This window comes from Diuraphis noxia, unplaced genomic scaffold (genome assembly GCF_037042655.1).
Source record: "Diuraphis noxia isolate RWA-SAM2 unplaced genomic scaffold, SU_Dnox_SAM2 contig0003, whole genome shotgun sequence".
Taxonomy (NCBI): Eukaryota; Metazoa; Arthropoda; class Insecta; order Hemiptera; family Aphididae; genus Diuraphis; species Diuraphis noxia.
Genome location: NW_028301713.1, coordinates 17,399,002 through 17,426,655, shown reverse-complemented (window position 1 = coordinate 17,426,655; position 27,654 = coordinate 17,399,002). Strand labels below are relative to the sequence as shown.

General features: G+C 30.8%; 4 protein-coding genes across 5 annotated transcripts in view; 1 reads left to right on the top strand and 3 right to left on the bottom strand.

The window, feature by feature from the left end:
• The window catches only part of LOC149056883 (uncharacterized), a 145,542-nt gene that overhangs the window by 1,129 nt on the left and 116,759 nt on the right, over positions 1-27,654 (top strand). The window lies entirely within an intron of this gene.
• On the bottom strand, positions 617-8,391 carry Remo (Remoulade). Its single transcript, XM_015513223.2, has 16 exons — positions 7,784-8,391; positions 7,633-7,701; positions 7,496-7,567; positions 7,360-7,431; positions 7,168-7,239; positions 6,863-7,082; positions 6,611-6,759; positions 6,305-6,441; positions 5,993-6,204; positions 5,773-5,928; positions 5,558-5,710; positions 5,330-5,479; positions 4,797-5,257; positions 4,540-4,731; positions 4,352-4,456; positions 617-3,340 (listed from the first exon to the last, which is right to left on the bottom strand). Exons 1-16 carry the CDS (start codon positions 8,032-8,034, stop codon positions 1,906-1,908), a joined length of 3,906 nt encoding a protein of 1,301 aa, XP_015368709.2. The 5' UTR covers positions 8,035-8,391; the 3' UTR covers positions 617-1,905.
• On the bottom strand, positions 11,162-14,575 carry LOC149056889 (uncharacterized). Its single transcript, XM_089223223.1, has one exon. It carries the CDS (start codon positions 14,573-14,575, stop codon positions 11,162-11,164), a length of 3,414 nt encoding a protein of 1,137 aa, XP_089079349.1.
• Positions 14,891-16,045, bottom strand: LOC149056888 (uncharacterized). Its single transcript, XM_089223222.1, has one exon. It carries the CDS (start codon positions 16,043-16,045, stop codon positions 14,891-14,893), a length of 1,155 nt encoding a protein of 384 aa, XP_089079348.1.

Here is a 27,654-nt window from a genome sequence, read left to right as displayed (position 1 = left end):
AAAAATTGACTTGGCAATTTTGTAGAATTTATTTTTCTGAAAATATTGACGTTTCAAAATTTTAATTTCATTAATTTCCTGATTTTTAATATTTTTTTTAGTTTCGAGAAAAATTGCAAATTATTTAACACCGTAATGTTATCAAACATGTGACCCGCCGTGCCCCGCGCATTCATTTCTTCAAAACTAGAAAAAATATTAGAAATCAGGAAATTAATAAAAATAAAATTTTGAAACGTCAATATTTTCAGAAAAATAAATCCTACAAAATTGCCAAGTCAATTTTTTTGGAAACAATTAAATAAAAAAATATATTTCTTAAATTTTTTACAAAAACATTAAAATAAATTTTAAAATGAAGTAATTGTAGTTCATATCCCTATGAATTTTATTATAAAACCAGAATTTTGATATCTCCATTATTTTGTAAGATATCGCAATGGGTAAATCCTCGTGGGACACCCTGTATACTTCTCCTGAAAAAAATGTATTTGTTTAAGGAATTCAGTTGTAGTAGTTAACATATCACAAATTTACATTTATATTTGGATAAGATACCCAAAATGTATGTTAAACTGGCTATATATGTATGTAGTAAATAATAATTAAATATAAATAATTAAATAATTAAATATATAATGATTATATTTTGATACAAGTACTTATTTTTCATACATATTTAATGCAAATTTTATAGTAAAAAAGTAAAAAAAAATTATACATAGTATGTAATAAGTAAAAACATTTAAACATTAATCTAAAAAAAAAATCTTATTAGTTGCTAATTACTAACCACAACTTAATATTGGTAAATATATATATATATATATATATATATAAACATAAAATACTGTTTAAAGTTTTGTTAAAATTTTAAAATTTTACTTTAGTTTAATTGAGCAGCAACTATTACTAACTGTAGAATTTAAAAATATTTATGTTGCATACCCACTACATATTATTACGATATTTAGAAAATTATACAACTTTCAAACTTGACCAGTTAGATTTTCTTATAATAATTGCTTATAAATAATTTACAAGATCTTAATAATCCCTGATTTTAGTAAATACACAACTTAAATTCTATTATTGTATACACACAAATAAGGTTTTTATAATAATTCCTAATTCAAAAACTTAATTACATGTTATTTCTAAATGGGATTCATAGTAAAACTACAGAATAATGTTAGTTGTGACTTAAACAAATTATATCTAATTAATGATATGAATATTAAAACTATTGTTCAAAATAATAGTCATTATTTTATATTAGTTTAATATTGTACAAATAATTATTTTTATATATCATATAAACTTAAGAAAAAAACAACAAACAAAAATGGCAGTAGTACAGCTGGATTACCTGAAAAAACTAGGTACAAAATTAAAACTAATTACAACTCAAATAATCATAAAACGTACAAAAACATTTTATAATTTAAATTGCTAAAAATAAACAAACTACTATAAAAAATATGTCAGTGTTAAACTTAAGTCACAATTATTAAGTATAAATAAATAAGAAACAAAAATTTAAATTTATTTGAATAATGCGGCGGGAATATTTTATTACTAACCTGTACAAATAGCATCAATCATTCTACAATTAAGATTAAATTTAAATTAAAAATAATAATATGCCTTATTTATTTATACAACAAAAATACATAATATGATTAATACCTAAAAATACATAGGAAGTACATGGATAAAAACACTATTAGAGTCAGTAATAAACAAACACAAAAAATACATTATAATTATTTAGAGCTCATATAGCTAATAAATAAATGTTTAATACTCAATATTTTAATACTTCAACTAGGAAAGGTTAATTACAACGGGAAATGCATCATTATACGATAAAGTTTCCTTAACTCAGCCATGAAATTTATTTTTCTAAACACAAGTCTCGTCATTTTCATCACTATCTGATTTATTAGTTCTGGCAAGTGTATAGCCAGATGACTTATGAGATTTTCTCAAGTCCTTTTTTCTTTTGTTGGCATCCGCCCATCTCTCTTTTTTTGGCGTAATTGTTTCATATGTGTGATTTAATGGATTTGCACTAGAACAGTCAGATACTATCACATGAGGACTACTGCAAGTTTCTTTTTCGCTTATGTTCCGTCCACAGTCAGTGACACTGTCTGAAATACCTTCACAACTAGCACCACTCATTTGGCTGGTTACAAATTCTTCAGTAGAGTAATCTCTTGGTTGCATATACTTATGTTGATATTGTGTACGGCCATCTACCTCCACATACTCATGATCAGTAATGGCACTATCTGAGAATACACCACTTTGCTTTAGTTCCAGCCGTAAATGATTGGTTTTACCATTTTGACAATAGTAAGCACCATTGTCTGTTAGTTCCGGTGAAGTCAAAGGCGGACGTCGAGGTAAATTATTTTGTTTCCTCCTTTGTTTTTTGAAAAACCGCTTTGCCACAGTTATTTGATGTGGATTGTAATAATCAATTTGACGTTCAGCGTTTAACTGATGTCGCATCATAACAAGTTGTAATTGAGGTGATCTAAAGGATTGCAGTGATACAACTTCACTATTGGACTTTGGTCTCACAGATTGAAAACTATCAGTCCTAATGGAAGGAGCGCGGACTGAATCTACAACTTTTTTTCTCCCCCAGCGATGTTCTTTTAGTTCTACAAATGCGTTCTGAACATCATTTCTTACAAATATATAAAACCACATTATCAAAAAGTTTTGAAATATATTGAAACAAGCAAACCATACACCCAACCATAGTTGTATAGTAGGACTGTACATAACTGCTACATTAAAATAAGTCATTGCAACAGATAACAAGTATCCTAATAGAGTTCCATTGAAAAATCTTAACTGGACAACAGGAGACTGTTCGGGATCTTCTACTTTGCTTGACGGAGTTGTGAGGCTGCGACAACTATTGTGTTCCACCATGCTATTTGTCTGATCCAATAGTTCTAAGTCAGTGGCCTGAGTACCTTCTGAAAGTTGTACGTTGGAGTCAAGATCATTGGCAACACAGGAAATAATTAAGCTGAGGAAGAGGATACAGATAACAACTACTAAAGCAACACTTAGAATAAAACCAAAAGCAGGACCCGGTTTTAAAAAGCAGTAATCTCCTTCGTGTCCTCCATAACCAGGCAAATTGACAGCACTTGACATACCACACAATAACATTGGTATGCCCCAGCCAACCATATATATACCCAATAGTGGTTTTTTTACCACAACATTTTCATGTGGAATATTCATACCACCACCGTCGTCAGAAGGAGTGCCAGCTGGAAGAAATGGTTTATGTACACGTTTACACAAAACTCTATAAGAAAAAAAAAGTAGAACAATAATTATTTAAATTATACAACTACCTTACCAAAGATGCTATACATTTAGTATTTATAGGCATCACTCTACATAAAGGTTTATTATTATTTTTTCATTTAAATAAATCTGAAGCAGCCATACCTATCAAGTTTTATTTTATTAAGTTGAATTATAGTGGAATCTCAATTATCTGGGATAATGTTGTGGAGGGGGTTACACGGATAAATGGAAACCATGGTTAATCGAGACTTTTTATAGACTATTTATATTTTTCATTTAATTATAATTAGAAATACATACAATAATGTTATACATTCTTATTATCATACATAACTAGTTTATCAGGGCTTAAAATATGATGTTATCAGTCTTTGTTTTTTTAATCGACGTATGTATAATTTTATTTATCTTTATTATATTGTTATTGTTAAAAATGTCATTAATATGTTTGTCGATATTGTATACATATTGTGTTATATAAAATGTTTGATTATAACTAGGAATACAATACCTACAGTCCATACTTATTTTTAAATTTTCGAAAGTGTAAGCACGGTTAATCGAGATACCACTGTACTAATACTATCAGCTAGGAAATATAATAATTTACCTGCTTACTATTGCCATTATGTTGTGTTAAAAATGGGGAAAAACTTCTCAGATAATTGCACCAAAGATAAAGGGTTAAAGAGCTGCCAAGTGCTCTCTCTCTTTTCAGGTGATTGTACTTTCACTTATGTCCAAAAATAATTTCCTCATTTCCCTACCTAAAGCCATACAACTCAAACAACATATTCTTGTAATAGTCTACATTTATCTCTACCACTTAATTAACACAATGTTTTTATTTACTGGTTACGATAATGATATACGTTAATAGTTCTCCAATCTATTGTACCTATGTATTTTATACTCCTGTATTTAAGTTGTATTTTTCTTTTGGAATAAAAATTGTTAAGATTGAATAGTTATGAATAGAATCAAAAAATAATTTTAAAAGACTTACTTAATAGTCACTGTCATCCAAAATAATGGAGCTAAACTAAAAAATTGAATCAGCAATCCTATTATTTGGCAAGTTCTAGGATTTTCAGTCCGATGAATTCCATTACTAATATAATGTAAAAAAATAATATATATATAAATATATTAAATACATTTCAAACATTTACTTTCTATATGTGTTTAACTAACCAATAGATTAAATAAAACATTGACATTGCAAACCAAGTATTGGGAAGAGAGTGTTTCAATTTTTTAGCCATTTGTATGTTGCTATTGAGTACCACATAGAGAGTGACTGAAAATAAAAGAAACGTACTCCCAACAAATGTCCCAATGTAAATTGATGTATGTGCAAACAATTTTGTTTTTTTTATAGCAGTACTAAAACATTAAAATGAAAAATTAACATTATTTAAGGTTTTAAAGAATGAATAACATTTTCGTACATGTTTGTAGGTGGAAAAATATTATGCACTAATGTTGGACTCATGGTCAATGCAAAATAACCAAATCTATTACACGTGTACTCCAACATGCCACCAGTAATGCGTGCTAGCTGACAACTCGTGTTTGGATTTATATCCCATAACCCCGATAAAGGATTCCACCACGATGGGCTTGGTCTCATTGTCAAATAATGATCATAATTTTCAGGTTGACGTAGTGTTAAGATAAGTGGTTCTGGTACAATTTCCATTTCAACACCAACTAATTTTGTCACTAAAATGCAAGATTTGATTTCTGTAGGCAGTAATGTGACATTGTCTTCAGCTGTTATCATCGGCTCAGGAAACATTTTACCATCTTCATACACTATGAATACTAATTTAATTTCATTACTAAACAAATCTTTCTTTGAGTCACTCGTAAATAATGAATTTGGTACTTTTATTGACGCTTCAATTATCTTAACAAATTTAAATATAACAAAAATTAATATTAGAAATCTGTGTCTGAATAAAGTGTAATATGAATTTACTTTGTTTTGATAAAGACTATCATTGTTATAAACATGACACATCAATGAATTCATTGTAGTTGGAGAATCTTGATCTCGACCCCAAATACATATTAAACCATTGAAATTTTCTTTTGAAATAATAAATTCTTCCATTGCTATAGCTGACGTCTAAAATCAAAAAGCATATACTATACATTTCGTAAATTGTATTACAATATTTAAAAACCATTATAATTTTCGACTTACCCATCGAGAATTTATTGTTGAAGTAAATTCTAAAGAAGTTTCTAAAGCATTTACAAGTCTGGATGTGGATTTATCATTTTTTTGAGCAGCTAATAGTAATTCTCTGGGTAATTCAGCCATTAAACTTATTAAATCAACTACGATTGGTGCTAACTGATAAATATAAAGTCATATTAAATTTAAAGAAACGCATTTAAAACATAAAATTAAAATACCGATTTTTCATAGCGTATTACATCCAAATAGTCATCAACTATGTCTGCAATAAAACTAATATCAAGATTATCTTTAATTTCATTTAAATGATCTCTTGTGTAATTAAATAATTTCCTAGCTGTTATTTCTGAGTTATCTTTATGAGTATCATTTGTCTGAAAAAATTTTAAAAATGAAATTTATTATTTTAGTATAAGTTATATTTAATAATCTTTATACTTTGGATTGTGTGTAAAACATTCGAGTGGTTGGACTTGTGTAAGGACAGTCTAAAGTATCAGGTACTTCCCATACACCATTCAAATTACAATGTCTACTAACTGTACCTCTAGCTAAAGGTTCAACTTCTTCATTTGCTTGACATTCTTTAATAGGTGTTACATCTGAGACAGTACGAGTCCAAGCATATGTTCCTTTATTACCTTTACTTTCTAAATTTATTAAAAAAATTCTTCAATTAAAATACACCAATACAAAATAATGTAAAACATTTATAATCATATTATGTACTATAGTAAATAGTAAAATCACCTTCAACTCCACAGAATTTAGTTTTATTTGAAATAACGGTCAGCGAAACTGATTGAATTCCAGTTCCACTTGAAGAGTTCAATTTACATTCATATTTTCCAGTATGATTTGAATTAAGTTTCGCTATTGACAAATTACTGTAAAAGAATTCCAGTCAACATTTTAAAATACACACAGCATATTAATGTTTTTCATAATAAGCTCATATAATTTAAAATTATAAATTTGACTTGTAAAAATCAAACAGTAAAACATATTGTAAATGTAATTTATGAAAAGTAAAAATTGATAGTATTTATCACTAACCTTTGAATTAAACCAGTGTTTTCTGAATCTCCGTCAGTAACAGTTATTGAATCATTACTATTTAAATTCCAAGTCAAAATTATACCTTCTAGAGTATCTGTGCCGACAGCGCGACATAATAGTTCTATTGAATCTCCTTCAAAAAGAATCTTTACACAAAAGGGAAATTACAAATAGTTAATAAATACACAAAATTACATAAATGATGTTTTAAACACCAGTATAATAAATGAAAAATGAATTTAAAATTACGAGATTTTTGTAGGGTAAAATTTCAATGGTTGGAGGTATATTTGATTTTGGGCGCACACAGTTTAACATATCCAGATGTAGATTTTTAATTGGTGTATCTTTCAACGAAGTTGGTTCATGACATTCAGATTTTGGTCCCAATTTAACTTTTCTTTTATCTACCCACTCAATAAAACCAGAAATTTCACAATCACAAACTAATGGGTTATCTGATATATCTCTATAAGCACACAAAATGAAAGTATGAAGATCAATGTTTTATAATAACTAATATAAGTAAAAAATAACAAATAGTTAATACTTACAATCTATTGAGTTGATTCAAAAATGTAAACGTATTGCCTGGTATTTGTGCAATCATATTTTTGTTTATTTTTCTGTAAAATAGATGTATTTATCAGTAAAGAGATTATAACCTTATATTTCCATGCTATTTTACAGCAATTTAAAATTAGGCAATTGATGAATACTGTAGCTACTTCAGATTAATATCTTACAATTGTTCCAAAGAAAAGAGCCCTTCAAACATGCCTTGAGATAGATTTCTGAGTTTGTTATCAGTCAGTGTCCTACAATTTAATATAATGGTATTATTAGTAACATCATTACACAGCACCAATTCACACAACTCACAATATTTTAAGATTTGGTGTGCTGCGAAATGCTCCATCTTGAATAATGGAAATTAGGTTTTTAGTAAGATCTCTGTAAACACACATAGGAACATTAAATTACATTTAGTACACAATTATACTAAAAAATAGTCTTACAGCCTTTGTAAAGTTAGAATAGGTATAGCGTTTGTGGGCAGAGCAGCAATAACGTTGCTTGATAGATCCCTAAGTACAAACACACACTGTATTACATATAGTTAATTCAAAGAATACAGATTAGGTGAATACATTAGTTTACATGACTTACAAAAATGTGACTCCGGTAAAGTTAGACAGGTGAACCAAGGGTATTTCGCTTAGATACATGACAGGCTTATCGAGCCCACCACATTTAACTTTGCTGAACTTGTCGCTCACCCTCTTTTTTGGGCAGATGCATCGTTCCGGACAAGCAGCAATGTCTGTAGAAGTTACAGCCACCGCAGCGGCCGTTTTCTGAGCTGCTACCGCGCCGACCATCAGCAACCAGAGGGCCCACAGCCATGAACCAGGGTACATGACGACAATTTAACGATCGACAAATTTCGTAATACCACCGACCTCGGTCCACCGCCTACACCGAAGCAGCAGAGATCACAAGACCACTTCTTCTTCGTCCTCGTCGGACGCTTTCATTGCGTCAAAAGTACCTAGGTGCTTAGAACCAGCAACTAACAAGTCTGATAATATCATTATATTATAATGACTCGCATTTTTGTAACGACAATTACAAAGCTCTTCAAGCGACGTAGAGTATTTTCGGATTGTCTATAACATTATTTTGTTTTCCGTCGGCGTTGATCGTGTACCGTCGAATACTTGAGACTTGAGCATTTTTATTATTGTTGTTATTTATTATAATCATATTATATTTATTTTCTTCCCTCTCTAAACAATGAAAACATAACCTCAAACGCTACCAACAATCACGAGCGTCTGGAGACAAAACCTCTTATCAATATCATACTATCACAGTCACAGATACTTAAGTTTTTAGTATGTTATTACAAAAAATTTAATTTATGTGCCAAGTTTTTATAAGTGATTTAAACTTGTATAAAAAAATATCAAATATAGAAAAAAATGGAAAAGGGGATTGGAGCCAGCAGGCAGATGATTTTCAAGAAATAAGAAAAACATTTTGAAAAATGTATATTTTATGACATCACTCTGAAGACCTCTGCAGTATGTAATCCCAAGAAAATTAAATGCATATTTATATAAATAGAATTAAAAAATCATGATTTAATAATTATTATTGACCAAATTGTTATTAGTGATTTAAACTTGTATACATAAATATCAAATAAGAAAAAATATGAAAAAATAATTGGAAAAGGGGATTGGAGCCAGCAGGCAAATGATTTTCAAGAAATAAGAAAAAAACTTTGAAGAATTTATATGTTATGACTACACTCAGAAGACCTTTGCAGTATGTAATCCTAAGAAAATTAAATGCATATATATAAATAAGTAGTATTAAAAAATCATGACTGAATTATTGCTCATAGGTCAAACGGTTTTTAATGTTCAAAAATTGTGCACACACAAAAATAAAGAGATAATTTAGTAAAAAAAAAATTGGAAGGGGATATTGGCGCCTACAGGCAAATGATTTTCAAGAAAAAAAAACAAAATTTGAAAAAAATTATTTTTAAGACTGCAGTATAGAATCACAGGAAAATTAAATGCATATTTATATAAATAGTATTAAAAAATCATGATTTAATAATTGTTTATATAGGTCACATGGTTATTAATGTTTAAAAAAAAGGCCGGTAAGTCGTGGATGTCGCTCTGCTGTACAGTAGATTACAAGTGGGTTACTGTAATGGATGGAATTAAATTTGAATCCAATGATATTATATCATTGTATACGAAAAATGATTCTGAGCGGAGACGATTTATCTGTCTAGAATATATTATAGATTATGAAAAATCAAATCTTAGATTTAAAAAGAACATTTTTTATGAATTTCTAGTTTGAAATAATTTGAACATTGCCGTAATTTTTACGTATTTACTATTTAGTCAAAATTCAAACTTTGAATGCTTGTAAAAAAAAGTTGTGATTACGCATTTCTTTTATTTTTCAATTGCTATTGTAAAAAGCGGGTAAGTCGTGTATGTCGCTCTGCTGTACAGTAGATTACAAGTGGGTTACTGTAATGGATGGAATTAAATTTGAACCCAATGATATTATATCATTGTATACAAAAAACGATTCTGAGCGAAGACGGTTTATCTGTCTAGGATATATTATAGATTATTAAAAATTTTCAAATCTTAGATTTAAAAAGAAAAATTTTTATGAATTTCTAGTTTGAAATAATTTGCGAATTTTCGTGATTTTTACATATGTTGTCAAAATTCAAACTTTGAATGCTTGTAAAAAAAAAATTGTGACTACGCATTTCTTTTATATTTCAATTTTTATTGTAAAAATATATTATGAGCCTTGTATTAAATTTTCAAATCTTAGAATTAAAAAGGAAAACTTTTATGAATTTCTAACTAAGATAATTTGAACATTGCCGTAATTTTTACGTATTTAGTCAAAATTTGAACTTTAAATGCTTATAAAAAAAATCGTGCCTACGAATTTTTAATATTTTTTAACTGCTATTGTTACAATGTGTTAGAAGCCTTGTATTAAATTTTCAAGCTTTTCTACCGAACAAATAAATTTTAATCGATATTTATAGAAAAAAAAACTAAAAAAGTTGAAAAATTAAAATGTCAGTAAACAGCTCAAAACAAATCTAAATATTTTGAAAATTTTATCAAATATATAAAACGCCTATATAAACATTCAGTCAAAATTTCAAGTATCTGCGGTCATTTGTTTCAGAGTTACACCAAAATAAGGAAATCGCTAAAAGTGAAAATCCAATGTTGTAAAATTTTAAATTTCAAATGCTCTGTTGGATGTGAAATTAATGAAGTAACTCACGTTTCCGATTATTTCTAGATTTATTTTAATATAAACGAAAGCCCACGCGTTTAAGGGCAAGTGTGGACTGTATGTTCGACGATTGAACGGTGACTGGTCGTTATCGGTGGCGGTAGGTACCTCCACATACAGATATCATAATAAATAATAATACTATCTTATTTTAAATCGTCGATGATTATTGCGACGAATATCTATCGCGATAGGATCGAACATACCGCCCACCTTGAAATCACACATTGTGCCGTTTCAATATAAAAAATATAATTTTACATGGTAATAATAATAATAATAATAATAATAATAATAAACACATGATATAATAGTAACTCCCGGTCTTTACGCGTGGACTGGTAAACCAAATGTTAAAATTTACATAATTACAGCGTAGATAGATAATAAATATAAGTATTCACAGTAGAAATATAAATTTAAATTTTACAAACAATTAAAACAATTAATAAATAATTAAGTAATTTAGCGATTAAAGATTGAACAATATATATAAAATCTGAAACTGATTAAGTATATAAAATATAAATGGTAAATATTACGATTGTGGAACAGGTCACGTCAACTTAACATTGCACTCGAAAGGTAAAGGACACAGTATCCTTACCGCACGTTTGAAAACACCTTCGCTAGTACGGACGGTGGCTACTCGTACGACTCCATCTGAATCCTTGTGGGTTTCTATGACTCGACCAATCTTCCAATGTAGTGGAGGGTGTTTGTCATCACGGAGCAGAACAATGGTATTAGTGGAGAGAGAGGGGGACCCTTCGAATGGCACCATTTGTCCCGTACTTGTAGTTGATTTAGGTACTCGTGCTTCCAACGTCGCCAAAGTTGTTGTGTGAGCTGAGTTACCCTTTTCCACCTTGTCAATCTGTTCGGGGGCGTGGTAGATACATCACGTTCGGGTAACGCGGATAAATTATCACCAATCAAAAAATGACTAGGTGTGAGAACCGTGAGATCTGTAGGATCGGTGGATATCGGAGTGAGAGGACGGGAATTTAAGATTGCCTCTACGCGTACAAGCACAGTATATAGCTCTTCATATGTTAGAGCTGCGTTGCCTAATGTCTTATATAAGTGCGATTTAACGGACTTAACTGAGGCTTCCCAAAGTCCACCATAATGGGGCGACCGGGGCGGAATAAAATGCCAGTTTACTCCGATCTTGTTAAGTGCAGTTTGCATTTTATTTTGATGATTAACAGATAAAAATAGCTGTTTTAACTCTTGTAAGTGTCGATTAGCGCCGACAAAATTTGTCGCATTATCGGAGTATATGTCGCTACAAACACCACGTCGATCAAAAAATCGGTTAAGCGCGTTTAAAAAGGCTTCCGTAGTTAGGTCACCTACTAATTCGATATGAATAGCTTTAGTTACAAAACACACCCACACGCAAATATATGCCTTATTAGTTGCCGCCTTGCGACGTAAACTCGATTTCACGTATACAGGTCCAGCAAAGTCTACACCGCATTTTGCAAAGGCTCTAGCAGGTTCCACACGATCTTTAGGTAGGTCGCCCATAATTGGTTGAACGACTATTGGTTTGTACTTGAAACATTTTACACATCGTTGAACAACCGCTCTGGCAATATTGCGTCCGTTCAAAGGCCAATACCTAAGACGTATACGTGCTAATATCGATTGCGGTCCGCCGTGCATAGACTTGTCGTGTTCATTGGAAAATATTAAACGTGTAAACGGACTGTTAGCTGGTAGTACTACGGGGTGTTTTTGAAAAATGTCTAGTGTACTTGAATTTCTTAGCCTACCACCCACGCGAATGATGTGATTTTCATCTAAAAACGGTTTAAGACGTATTAATGGACTATTATTTTTTATTGGTAACGACTTCGCTAAACATTTTAATTCATTGTACCATGCGTTCGATTGTACCAATTTAACTATGGCAGTAGTAGCATATTCAAGTTCGTCGAAAAGAAGATTTCCACTAACCTTCTTGGAGTTCGGCTTTGCATTATTTTTGAATCGCAAACAATAGGCGATAACTCTTACTAGCTTGGACAGTGTAGAATATTTGTTCAAAAATGAAGTATCATGTGTGGTCAACATAATTATTTTAGTTACGGGTTTTTCTTCTAATATATTATCCTCACTCAGACTGCAATTTGTTTTCGGCCAATCTGATTTTTCGGCTTGTAACCATTCTGGACCGTTCCACCATAATCTTGAGTCGATTATTTGCAATGATGAGCATCCACGAGAAACAATATCTGCGGGATTTTCATTCGTATTTACGTGTTTCCATTGTGATACGGATGATAGCTCTTGTATTTCACTCACTCGATGACCTACGAAAGTTTTCCATCTCGACGACGGTGATGAAATCCAAGCAAGTACAATTGTGGAGTCGGTCCAATAATAAGTTTCGTCTATGCGTAATTGTAGACATGGAATATATTTTGCCGATAAACGTGCTAATAATAAAGCAGCTAGTAATTCTAAACGCGGCAGTGTTACGACCTTTAACGGCGCCACTCGTGATTTCGCGCATATTAAACTGGTTTTTATATTTCCGTTATCGTTCGTCGTACGTAAATATAAACACGCGCCATACGCGCTTATAGAGGCATCCGCGAAACCGTGTATTTGTACATTACATACCTTTCCAGAATTAATGATAAAACGATTAATTGTTAATGAATTTATTTGTTCTAAATCGATTCGATTTTTCCGCCATTCGCAACAAATTTCTGACGGTAGTACCTCGTCCCAATTTATATTCAATTGCCATAATTTTTGCATAATTAATTTTAAACGTACGACAATTGGACTTATCAGGCCTAGAGGATCGAAAACCGAGGCTATTTCCGATAAGACATTACGTTTTGTAATTCGAGAAGTGCTATTGTATGACTCTACCATATATTGGTAAGAGTCGTTTTCTTGATTCCAAAATAGACCTAATAGTTTCGTAACCTTTCCTTCGTAATTATTACTGTTACAATTGCTGTTTTCGTGGACTATGTCTATTTTAGATACGTCGCGTAATAGTTCCGTCACGTTACTGGACCTTTTACGTAATTCTAATCCAGCTGTTTTCAATACCGTAATAATGTCGTTTCGTAATTTTAACGTGTTTTCTATCGTGTCCGCACCGGTTAATAGATCGTCCATATAAAAATCTTGACGGATTGCTCTGCATGCGTTAGCGTAATTTTTATGTTCTTCTTCAGCTAATTTTTGGAGACAGCCGGTGGCTAAAAAGGACGCTGTCAACACTCCGTATGTAATGGTTTTTAAGCGATAAATTTGAATAGGTAGGTCGGGACTGGAACGCCATAAAATCCTTTGGTAGTCTTGATGATGCTGTGCGATCCAGATCTGCCTATACATTTTGATGATGTCCGCTGAAATTACGTATTTATGCGTACGAAACCGGGCCATAATACATACGAGTTCTTCCTGAATACTAGGACCTTTGTATAAGGTGTCATTTAAGCTTACACCTGTGTCAGTTTTGCAAGACGCATCGAATACCACTCTCAGCTTTGTCGTACTACTACTTTCTTTCGTGACCGCATGATGTGGTAAATAATTTTTTTTTATATAAACACTTCGTTCTTCGGCTGTAACAACTTCCATATGTCCGAGTGCTATATATTCATCCATAAATTTTTTATAGTCTTCTTTGAGTTTAGGTTGAGTTTGAAAACGTCTCTCCAACGATAAAAAACGTCGCAATGCGATGTCGTACGATTTTCCTAGTATTGACGCTTCACGAAACGGTAACGATACGATGAATCGACCGTCGTTAGCACGTTTCACGTTTTCATCGAAATGGTTTTTACATGTTTTTTCATCTAAAGAATAAGTCTTACATTGTATTTCTTCTAAACGCCAAAATTTCGCTATTTGTTCTTCAAGACTCGTTAATGACGGACTCGTACTACAGTATAACGATATAACGTTGTCGTTGACTTGTGCGCGTTCTTTAGAACTAGATATCGGACCAGCAACAACCCAACCGAAAAGGGTGTTTTGAAACGTAGGGCCGTAATATGTAAGTTTAATTTGATCAGCGCAGATTAATTCGAAAAATATTTCCGAGCCTATAATCATGTCGATTTTATTAGACGTATTAAAGGACGGGTCAGCGAGGTCGATATATATATATATATCCGACGCGCTTATCGACGTTGACGGCAGGTAGCTCGTTAATTTAGGCATTACGACGAAATCTAAATACGTTTCGTAATTGCGTAGTCAGGATTTAATTTTTGTAGACACCTGATGCGATACACTGTGATTCGATTGATTTATACCGATAATTGAATACGATATTTTTCTTCTTTTTAGCTGTAAACGTTTAGACATTGATTCGGTAATGAAATTATTCTGTGATCCAGAATCCAGTAAAACGCGACATGGTACTAATTAGTTCGAATTGCTGTAGGCCAGTACAACGGCGGTCGACAATAATATTTGATTGTTTACGTCTTGACGCGTAGTATGCGCGACTACACTCGTTGTTTCCGTGGTATTAGCACTATCTCTATTACTCTCGCGTTTATCGACTACGCCTTCCGATGTCGACGACATCCCGTTGTTCGTTTTATCGGCCGATGTGTTACGCGGTACGATATGTAATAATCCGTTATGTGCACGTAAACATTTCGGACATGGGCGAGCATTACATTTTTCACCGTCGTGTGAACGTAAACAAGTTTTACATAAATTAAGCTCTGTAATCCTTTTTATTCGTTCAATAATCGATAATTTCAAAAACGACGGATATTTATAAATCGTGTGCGACTGTTTACAGTTGTAGCACTTAATTTCTCCCGAGGTGGCAAATGACGTAGACCTATGTGTATTTTTTTTATGTTTCGATTGTTCTTTAATTGCCTTTAAGGTATGAACAAAATTACCGGCTGATTCGACTGCTTCTAATATCCGGAATCGAGATTGTAAATATTCAAGTAATTGTTCGGCGGTTACGCTATCTAGTTTATGTGCTTCGCTTTCCCAATGACGTAATGTTGCAGTATCTAATTTAGTCGTGATCAAGTGTACGAGTAATGAGCCCCATTGCTTTGGACTTTGACCGAGTGTTTCGAGCGCTTTTATGTGGCCTGATAACACGTCGTTCAATTTACGTAATTGGTGGGAAGATTCCTCATTTATCGGTGTTATGTCAAATAAGGCCTTGGTGTGTACCTGTACCAAAATTCTTTTATTATTATATCGTTCGATTAAACTAGCCCAGGCTTTTTGGTAATTATCAGACGTTGTTTGTAGGCATTGTATGCTACGTTCGGCATCGCCACTAAGTGACGAACGTAGATAAAAGAATCTTTGAATGTCACTTAATGAGTTGTTATTATGCACGATTGCCATATATATATCATAATAAGATGACCATTCCGTATAATTTCCAGAAAATTTAGGAATTTCTAGGGCGGCTAGTTTAATTGGAGGGGGAGCGTGATGACTGTTGTCGGAAGGTGTGACAGAGCGAGAACTATTTCCTATACCAGACGGGTCATCAGTACGATCGGAATTACTAGAATTTATCGTTACGCTTTTCATAAGTTTGTCACATTCTGCCATATTTTTGAAATATAACTTCAAATTCTGCTCTATAGTTTTCGCTTTCATCGTTAATCCCCTTTTCTTCTTCGATTCGCGTTTGAACTTGTTGGAAATCGTCCCAAATTACGCTCATTTTTTCTCTGCGATGTGTGAGTTGTTCTATATCAATATTATCTTTATTATCTTTGATATAAGAACCGAACCTAGTTAATTGACCTTTGAGTTGTCCTCGACGAGTGGTGAGAGCTATTATTTCAGCCATTTTATGATAGATGCGATTATACGAGTATTCTAGTATGGAAAGCCCTGACAACGACTATATTAAATAAGTACGATTAACCACCAATAATTAATGTACTATTTTACTGTGCTTGTACTATAGCGCGCAAAATCCCAAAACCGATTATTATAAAGGAAATAGAAATTAGGAAGCTCTGACCTGATTTAGCGAATCCAAATCCAATGATGTTGTAGATCACAATTGTAATACACATGCGTACTTGTTAACATATGCGGCAATATAACGAGACCGAATAAAAAATAAAAATAAAACAATTGAATTTTAACTTGGCGAAAAATAAAACTAAACCTTGCGCACTGTTTTTTTTTTTTTTTTTAAGAATATTTTACGAACTTTGAGTACACCGATTCGCGATACGTCCGGGTCGATGGACCAAATGTTGGATGTGAAATTAATGAAGTAACTCACGTTTCCGATTATTTCTAGATTTATTTTAATATAAACGAAAGCCCACGCGTTTAAGGGCAAGTGTGGACTGTATGTTCGACGATTGATCGGTGACTGGTCGTTATCGGTGGCGGTACTGTGTACAGTCATTGGAAAATGAAGAATCAAAGCATTTGTATTTCCCTAAACCATGTAGATAGACACACAAAATAAACACTTCATTATAAAATCAATAAATTTATCGCTACATTCAGAATATAATATAATATAATTGTTTTTGATTTGTTTAGTCTTATGTACCTGACGAACAAAGTCAAAGCGTGCAAATCGGCTCTGAAAACGATGAAGAAAATCAAAGTGTGGCAACTGAGGATAGAGCGAATATAATAGAAAATATAATAACAGAGAATACGATTAATACAAGTACACTTGTTTCTGAACAACCAAACCCAACGACTTCACGGCCAAACCCTACAATTCGACGTCGTGGTGCTCCACCTGAGCTTCAAGAGGCAGCAAACCAAATGAAGGAAGCATTTGATATGTTAAAAAATGCAACCACCTAAAGAGCTAGTGACAAAGAAGATGATGATGAATATGATCTGTTTGGTAAAATGTTAGCGAAAAAAATAAGGAAATTGCCAGAAAATGAACGAGAGGTATTTATGTATGAAATCGAAGGTATGTACATCGAAAAATTACGTAATATGAACTCCTTCTCTTCTCATTCAAATACCTCATTAAATGCACAAAGATTTTATACACCATCAACAGATTTTTCGAACCATACTGTAGTATACCTGTCTGTAGTATACCTATCTCTCTATGGTACACGAAATAATTGATGAACAAATAATACTATTTGAATAACTTTATTAAAACATAACACAAACACACAAAAATATACGGGCCTCTATCAACCGCTTACCAATATCTCGCCTCTCACTCGAAACCCGTACTGTCCCCCTACTGTGGTGCTTACGTCCTTAAATATTATTTTACAATGAGCTGCCTCAGCTCATTTGCTTCATTGGCCTAATATTACGTAATTTAAATATTTAGCTAAGATAAGTAATAAACCTATTATTAATTGGCACATGCCATATACAACAATCCCTTATGTTATAAAAAAAAAATATGTCCTCATATTTTAAATTTAAAACTATGCAATGTAATGTATACAATTATAATATTAAATTTAAAAAAAATTACTAGTTGTATTATTTAGTGTTTAGAGTGTGGAAAGGTAAATAGGAATAACATATATATATATATTTTTTGAGAGGAAAATTTTTGGGATAGGGTAAAATTTATAATATTTCAAAACCTCCTATAACTGTTGTGACCAGAATTCGATTTTTTGTCCATTTATATAATATGTGATTGCTTAATGTTGATTGTTATCAGAGATTTGTTATATTTAATATTATAATTTTAATTGTTGTATCTCTCTTTTTCATCTTCTTGGTTGTGGTGTTCACACAATGATTATTTGGTTTTGTCTATCGAGCGGTTTTCAACATTATAAGGTAGGTGTATATTATATATATATATATATATATATATATATATATATATATATATATATATATATATATATATATATATATGTATTATTATTAATTTTTTTATGAAAGGATGCTGGGTGATGAGGAAAAATTAGAAGAGATCGCTAGACGGCGTAAAAAAAAATTACAAAAGTGTGGATGTTACTGCTGAGTTTACTATTTCATTCGTCTCCTTCGTTGTATTGTGTAGATTGAATTCTCTTGTAGCTGCGAATGTTAATATTTAGTAGTCTTGGTGAAGTGTTGGTTGACCGTCGTGTATGCCTTTGTTTTGATGCCGATTTCGTGTTAAATTGGTTTTACATTTTTTTTTTTTTAACATCTCACTGTTTACATTTTTGTGAAATTGATTTTATAACTGAAACCATATTAGTATAGCTTCTTGGATTATTAATTTATATTGATTTTAGTCGCGTGAAATAGATTATTATTATTTTTTTTTTTTTGAGTAAGTATTAGAGATTATATCGTTTATATTTTATTGTAATATTATGATGTTCGAACATATTTTGTAGTTGGTCTTACATTGTGATTTTTATTCAATCAAGTTTGTTTTGTTAAAGTGTAAAGAGTGTATTAATTATTTTGTATATGTTTAACTTATATAATTATCTTTGTGGAATAGGAGGGGGCATGGTTAACATGTCTATCTTGATAATAGCAGGGTATATTTGCAATACAGGTACAGGATACAGGGCAATTTTTGTGTGTAGATTAGAGGAATGCTTTTGTCATATAAAATGGCCTCTGGTACCTCGTCAAAAAAAGGCTCCGGGAGATACAATTACAGCTATATCTTCTTCTGCGCTAGCATTGATGAGTACCGCAACGACTGTGAGGATTTTAAAAAAACATCTAGAACCAAAGACTGAATTAAACATGATTATAAAATAATTTTCTATCGCTCTGCACGCTAAATTATCACCCATATATATTATAACTATACCCGAGTACTTCAGAAAATATTATTATAATTAATAAGTATTATTTTTAGGTATTAATTATTGTTTATAACTTATACTGGTTACTTATAGTACTTATAACTAAAATTTATATTAATGAAATAGTTACCATATTACAATGCTGTATAAGGTTTTAATGGTTCTATGTTGGCACAATTTATATCTAGTGGGTCTGAAGTGAATAAGTGTTTATAGTTATTGATTAGTTTTAAGGCTTCTTTACGTTGTTTATAATTTAATTCTTGAGAAATGTTGATTACGTTTCCTTGTTTATCGGTGACTTCATTAATATTTTCGTTGTCATACTCATAATGTTTTTGCTTAGTGGTATACATTGTTTTTATATTATTTTCTGTTAATTATTTTTTTATTTTTGGCGTATTTGTTTTTACGATACTTGCTATTGTCATTCCTGCGGGAATATTACTGTAAAGATTTGAAAAATTGTAAAGAGTTATACCGTCTTCATTATTAACAATGCGTGATTCTAATGTTAGAAGCTTATTTTTGCTTAATCGTTCAATTGGTTCTATTACGTAACTTGTGTCTATTATATTAGTGTTTATGTCGAAGTTTTTAATATTTATTTTATTTTTTGGCGGAATATTTATATTGCAGTTTGATACAATTTTTTCTATATATTTTCGTTTGTCATAGTTTATGCTATAGTTATATTATATTTTGTTCCTATATTGTTTTTATTGCTTTGTGTGTTATAATTGTACCATAGTTTATCCATAGGTATTAAGACATCGTTATTTAATTCTAAATTTTTATCTTTAAAATTGATGATTGAGTTATTTTTTATGTTGAAATCGTTTCCCAGTAGTATTTTACAGTTCAGTCCTTTGATTACGTACGCATTAATAGAGTACGGGTTTCCATTTATTTTTACCATTAATTTTATTTTGCCTAATTGTTCTAATTTGGTATTATCTGCTCCTGTTATAACAATATCTTCTTCATTTTTAACGAGTTCCATATCATTAATTAAAGATATATCTATGCAAGAAATATTAGATCCGGTGTCAATTATTGCATATTTTTCAATACCTTCGTGTTCTACTATTATTGATAATACTCTTGTATTGTAATGTTTGTCTACATGGGTACAGTCATGTTCATTAATATTTTTTGATTTATTGTTAATAGTGTTATTAAAGTTATTTAGATATCTATCTTTAATTTTATTTGTTTCAATTGTTGAACCGTCATTTTGGTTGTCATTGATAGGATATATATTTTCATTGTTTTGTAAAAGGTTGTCATCTTTTTCTTCGGGTAGTGATATTATTTTAATTTTTATTAAAGTATTTTGAAATATAAATTTGATCATATTAGAAATGATACCCCATTTTTTACTGTCTAAGCCTGAACATATTTTAGGAAACGCTAATTTTTTAATTTTATTTTCTATGCAAAATTGTTTTGTATTTTCTAGAGTTTTGAAAATATTAGAATATTTAGGTTTGTCATTATAATTGTCTTTAATGATCAGATATAATAACCATTGATCGTCTGTTTTTAGGTAAGCTATTTCGTTAGTATTTTTATTTTGATTAATTAACTGTTTTACATTATTAAATTTATTTTTAAATTTTAACGCTATTCCCCGGGACATAGTGAGACATTTGCTGACGCAATGGCCTATTGCCCAAGTGTTGTCTAGTGAAAAAATATCTCCGGTTACTTCTAAATAGTCACACGCTCGAGTAGCATTCGAATTATTGCTGAGTAAGAAGTTTTGAAATTCTGACTCGAGTTCTGGGTTATTTTTTAAATACATGTTTTCAATTTCTGTTTCACTATTATTTCCGCTATCTAGGTTTTGATTAATAATAGTTTTATTTAATTTGTGGTCGTACCATTTTTTAATAAAATGTATATGATTATTTTTCTCTATTCCCTTTATTTTATTATAAATTATATTATTTAGTTCATAAGTGTCTATCCGAGTTAGCTGATCCGATTTTTTTTCTAACTCGGACCCTAATCGTTTTTTGGCATTTTACAATTGTCCGCGTAGTGTCCTCGCTCGTTACACCTGTAGCAAGTAACTCTCTCGGATTCTTTCGCATAGCGGTCTTCTCTATATTTTCCTGGTACTCTTTCTCGACTATTCTCTCTGCTGTATTGCCGGTTTCTTGTGTATCTTTTTCCTTCGTCGTTGTTTTTACTACGCTGTTTATAATTTCCTCTTGTTTCCCTATCTTTATCATCTCTATGTTTATACGTTACAAAATCTCTGTCATAACTTCTGTCTCTACTACTTTCCCTAGAACTATCATAATTGTTCTTACTTTCTCTTGGGTGTGATCTATCTCTATTGTAATTGTTATCTTTGCTATTTTCTCTAGAATATCTATTATACAAACTAGAGGGGTAACGACTATTATCTCTTTTATTGTAACTTCTCTCTTCGCTATTATTCCTCCTATATGGGTATGGACTGTTATTTCGGTATTCGCGTTTATCATTGTAGAAGTCTCTTTCCCTATTGTAACTTCGTCCTCTGTTTTCATTATAATCACGATTATTATTTTTTTGTTTATTGTTATCAAAATACACCGATTTTTTTCTTAATAAGTTTATTTTTTGTATTTCGTCACTTAATTTGTTTATATTTATTTTATTTTATCGATCTCTAGAGAAACTGTTCTTTATTTGCCTTCTCAATTCATTATTCTCCATTTCTATATCTTTTGTTTTAAGGTTTAATTGTAATACTTGTTCATTTAGAATTTCTGTGTATTCACTCATATCATATTTTTTATTTTTTATCCTAAACTGCATCAGTTCAAATTTTTTTAAACTTTCTTTTAAGTTTTTTAAGCTATTATTGTCTTGCATTGAAATTGATTGTAAAATTTTATCCTTTAAACCTTTTAAAATATATCCACAAATATCTTTTTCGCTCATGTGCTTATTTACCTGCCTACATAAACTTTCTATTTCAGCTAAGAAACTTGTTTTAGATTCATTTTCCCCTTGCCTACGTTTTTCTAGTTTGATTTGCAATATAGTGTCATGTCCTATGGGTTGAAATTCATTTAAACAAATTTCTTCTAATTCTTTCCATGACCAATTTCTTTTTTGGTCTTCAAGATTTTCTAAAAAAGTACTGGCTGTGCCTTTTAAAAAAATTGAAAAGTATTTTAGTTTATCGTTTTCATTCCATTCATTAATGTCGCTAATCTTATTATATTGCTTAAAAAATTTCCTAACGTCCTCAGTCCCGGTGAAATTATCAGGTTTAATCATAAGAGTTTTTTCATTCATTCTCCTTTTGCTCGGTGCAATTGGTGGGGGTAGAATAGAATTGGCGTTTAAATTAGGATTAGCTTGATTATTTGTTATTGAGTTATCTTTGTTGAGCACTATTTCCTGATATATGTGTTTCGATTTTTCGGGAGAAGTATTAGAATCCTCTAAGTGTATTAAGGTATTTTGATATAATTGGGTGCTTTGATCTTGAGAGTTACTACCCGAAGTATTTGAATTTTCTAAGATTTTTCCGACTATATTTGAAAATGAATTTAAACTATTGTTTAAGTTGTCGTATAATGCTAACGATGTTGGGTAAGTAGCTGGTGGATTTTTATTGCTGTCTTTTTGATCGGGACTTGAATCGGATAGCTCAGCGTCTTTTAGTAAATTTTTTAAATCAATTTTATTAGTGATTGAATTATTAAGAATTATATTACGTTTTTCAACGTCTAATGAATCATCCACGTCTTCCAAAGTTATAGCTCCTCTTAAGTATCTACTTAGTCTAGCTCTTAATTCGGTAGTAGTTCCAGTAGATTTTAGATTTTTATTTTCACAATATTGTATCAGAAAAGGTTTTTTAAGAGTATATATATCTGTTGCTGTATTTATCGTAATAGAAAGATCCGATCTAGGGTCTTTAAGTTGACTCATTAAACTATAAATTTGAAAAATTAGTTTAAATAATTCTAAATCTATACTTAGTTATATAAAATGTGTTGACTATAATTAATTACTTTCAACTAAAATTAAATACTTAAATTATAACATTTTTGAAATCCCGAAAAATTTAATTAGTAAAAGTTTATTAAATATATTGTAAGAAAAAATTATTTGAAGTGTTTATACAGCCAATTTATACTACTAGATTAATTATATTAAATTATAAAAACTAATTAAATAATTACTACCTTCACTAAATTTAAAATATAATTAACTAACGCTAATAATAATAAGAGAAAAAAAATATATTGATCAACGAAGTATTCGTATATATCAATTATAATCAAACACAAATATTTACCTCCAGTGTGTGAAACATCAAAATTGTAGATCCAATTGGTCGTTGACTTCTTGCCGTGAGAGATGAATCTGATGAAAAAGTTCAAAACGCGATATGTGTAAAAGTAAAACACACAAAAATGACTTGTATTTAATAAACACAAAAACAAAGAAAAACACAAAAACACAAATGTTCAAAAGAAATTCGGGTCGTTGGTCACGAATGACGTTGGGCGCCACTGTAGTATACCTGTCTGTAGTATACCTATCTCTCTATGGTACACGAAATAATTGATGAACAAATAATACTATTTGAATAACTTTATTAAAACATAACACAAACACACAAAAATATACGGGCCTCTATCAACCGCTTACCAATATCTCGCCTCTCACTCGAAACCCGTACTGTCCCCCTACTGTGGTGCTTACGTCCTTAAATATTATTTTACAATGAGCTGCCTCAGCTCATTTGCTTCATTGGCCTAATATTACGTAATTTAAATATTTAGCTAAGAGAAGTAATAAACCTATTATTAATTGGCACATGCCATATACAACAATACATATCAAAGCAGGCCTTCTTCTAGTTTATCATCATATTCTGAAATGACATATCCAACTTATCCACAAAATTTCTATCAACAAAATTTGAGTAAAAATATAATTGTTGGTAAGCAAAATACACCTATAACATCTGAAAATTACGATCATCGCATTAATCGTATTGATGAAGAAAACATTATAGCTAAAGCTTTTTCAATGTCTAATGAAAACAATCAGTAAACTACAATTATTTCATTGAAAGTAGTGACTTATATTAAAAAAAAGTTAAACATTATTAAGTATATATTATCATTATTAATTTTAGATTCTGAACGAAGTGATGAATGTATTGATTTTACAATGAAGTGTGTGTGTTTTTTTTTTTATGTTTGTTTTTGTGTCTGTGTACAGCATAACTAGTCAAAATAATGCTTCAATTTCAAACTTCGGGGTGGTTTCCGACGTAAAAGTGAATATCCTTGGTGCATTATAGAGGTCAAAATTAAACATTTTCCAACAGTTTTCAAAGAAATCGAGAAAAACAAAAAAAAAATGACAGAAAAACGGGAATTTTTACGCAAAACCAGTTTTCGACCAAATCGATATTTTTATATGGTTATAATTCAAAAACTCATCACTGTAAATACTTGAAATATTTTGACCAAATGTTTATGTTAATGTTATCTATATACAGTTTAATTTTCAAAAATTTTTGACTTTTTTTGAGTTATTTATAGACCACTGAAATTTTCAATTTTTCAGAAATTTTTTTTTGAAATGTCGATAACATTTTTTTAGCCCTATTAAAATATTTGAAAATTTAATACAGAGTTTGTCATAAGTTAGTCTTATAGTGATTAAAAAATTATAAGAATACATAGGCACAATCGAATGATCCTTTAGAACTGTATTTAAGGCCGTACATACTTCAGGAACAATTTTAGATATAACTTCGCTGGACACTTTGAATAAAAAGTGGAGACTTTTAAAACTATCACCTGTGGCCAAATATCTCAAGGTTAGGTATTGCCAATCTCCAATGTGTATCTTTTTTTGAAATGATCGGTGACACTTTACTTAATAAGAATTCAAAATCTGCGTGAGTCAAGCTGGTTAGATTTTCGGAAGGGCCGTGTTTGCGCCTAAATACCGTATATACGCCTATATGCAAAAACCTCGATTGCGCTTAATAAAATTAAAATACGTTAAAAAACTTATTTGCGCATAGTTAGGTTACAAATAAATAAATTTGGCAACATTGCAGTAAACTTTAAATTTCTCGTCACACTTTTTTCAGACTTCGAACTGACTGAATAACATTTATTGAATTATTCTGTTGTGGTTAAAGATATGTCTTTACTGTTCTGTTTATATAGTACTAGCTGATCCCGTGTACTTCGTTGCCCGTTAAATGTACTAAATTTATATGACTCAAACTTTGTTCAATTCGTTATTTAATAATCGGTGTATGGATTTCAAAACTTATCTTAACTTTTCCGTTACCGGGAATAAAAATGCTGATTTGCAGAAGTATAATATTATCAGGTAGGCAATCTACCTGCGGTAGATCGCGGACTTGGTGCTGTTTGTACGTAAGTTTATGATTTAACTAATTAAGGTATTAAAGTTATACCAAGTTTCCATTTTTACTTAATTCCACTAACGGTGAATAAATATAATCAATTAATACAAAATCCTTGATTATGCTAGCAGTATATTTTTATACATATAAATAGATAGCTGAATTACTCGGCGTTGTCCAGGGAAAAAATAGCCCGGGAGGTATTCAACTATTTTATATAAAAAAATGAGGATGAAAAAACTATATAATATTTTCTTATATTTTGTACCTTTTTTATTTATTAATTTATATATTATCTCTGTACATATTTCTATTAAGGTTATAATACTTCTTTGTAAACAATATTTATATTTTTTTTTGCTCATTTTTTGCTGGACAGATGGCGACACTGTAATTTCATCGGGCGCCCGGGAATTGGGCCACATTTTAACTACCTGTTCCGTATAAAATATTTGTTTACATTTTACTAACCCGGAGATTGGGCCATAAAAGTATAGCACGCTATATTAATACGAATATATAATGTTTATTAACTAATTATTATTGTTTTAACATATAAAAATATTTTTCGTCAAATAATTAATATTTTTTTAAATACTTCCATACAGATTAACTAATTTAATATACAACAAGGTCCATAAAATTTTCTATGAAAAAAATATTTAATAGGTATATAAAAATATAATACAAAGGCTCTCTGACCCACGCGTTACATACACAAAACACAAAACGCATTTACGCAGAATCAGTTTTTCTATATTTTTAAGTAATCGTAGAATAAAATCACTCATTACAAAAAAGATAGATAATAATATTTTTGAGGGAATGACACATCCATTTTATATTTCATTGTTATTTGACTTTCAAAATAAACAAAATAATGTTGTAAATTCATAGAAAAAATTATTCTGCGCAAATGTGTTTTGTCTATGTTGTGCGTGGATCAGATATAGAAAAATAGTGCGCTGACATCCTCTTAAATATAATTTATTTTTTATTTTTTTTTATTAGGGTTAAGGCTTCGACAACTGAGGTCATTAGCCTGGGGGAACTGTAGGGGAAGGTACTGAAGGTTTTAAGCACGTGGGTATTTTTGGCAGAATTTTGAATGGGCACTCGTAGGTTTCTGCCATTCCCGGTGGGGGGGCGGCGGCCTCTCTCTCCAGACACCGCGAAATGCCCAAAGAGCGATGCCGCCCGTGACCGAGGTTCGAACCGGCGACTGCGTGCATGGCAACAGACGCCTTAGTCCGCTCGGCCACTCCACCCCCAAATATTATTTTATTACAATAATTTAAAATGTAATAGTGGCCCAATTACCGGGCCTACCTGTAATAAATATAAAATTTTAGTGGCCCAATTACCGTATGCCTTTGAAAAAAAAGGTGAATTGTGGCCCAATTCCCGGGCGCCCGAAAATCGAAGCACTTTTACTGCCCTAAAACGTGATTACAGACAAAAAAAAAAAAAAAAAAAATACAAAAAAACATACGTCATTGTAAAATCAATACATTCCTAGCTCCGTTCAGAATTTAAAATGCAAGTATTTTCTGTTGTATAGACAAATTATATAAACTATTACAAATGGTTATCTGAAAGAGCCTTAAACCTCTAACCAAAATAGAGCAGATGATGTTTATTCAAAATATACAGGGTGATTCTTTTATCAAACAACACTCATTATTTCAAAAACTATTGACTTTTTTTCAAATTTTTTTTTTCAGAATTTTAGAACCATCCTGTTCCAGAACTATATATTTTTTTTAAATATTTTCACCCTTATATTTATCAGGTTAACCATTATCAACTTTTGATTTTCAAATGACAACGTATACTTAAAATTTCATAAACTAAAAAGGCTATTTTTTCAATGAATTTTCACGTTTAAATTTTTATTTTTCATTAATCCGTTTACAAGATATAGCCTCCCAAAGTTGGGTGGTTTTGGGTGGTGTTTGTGTGTTATAGATGTATGTTAGGTGGTATTTACA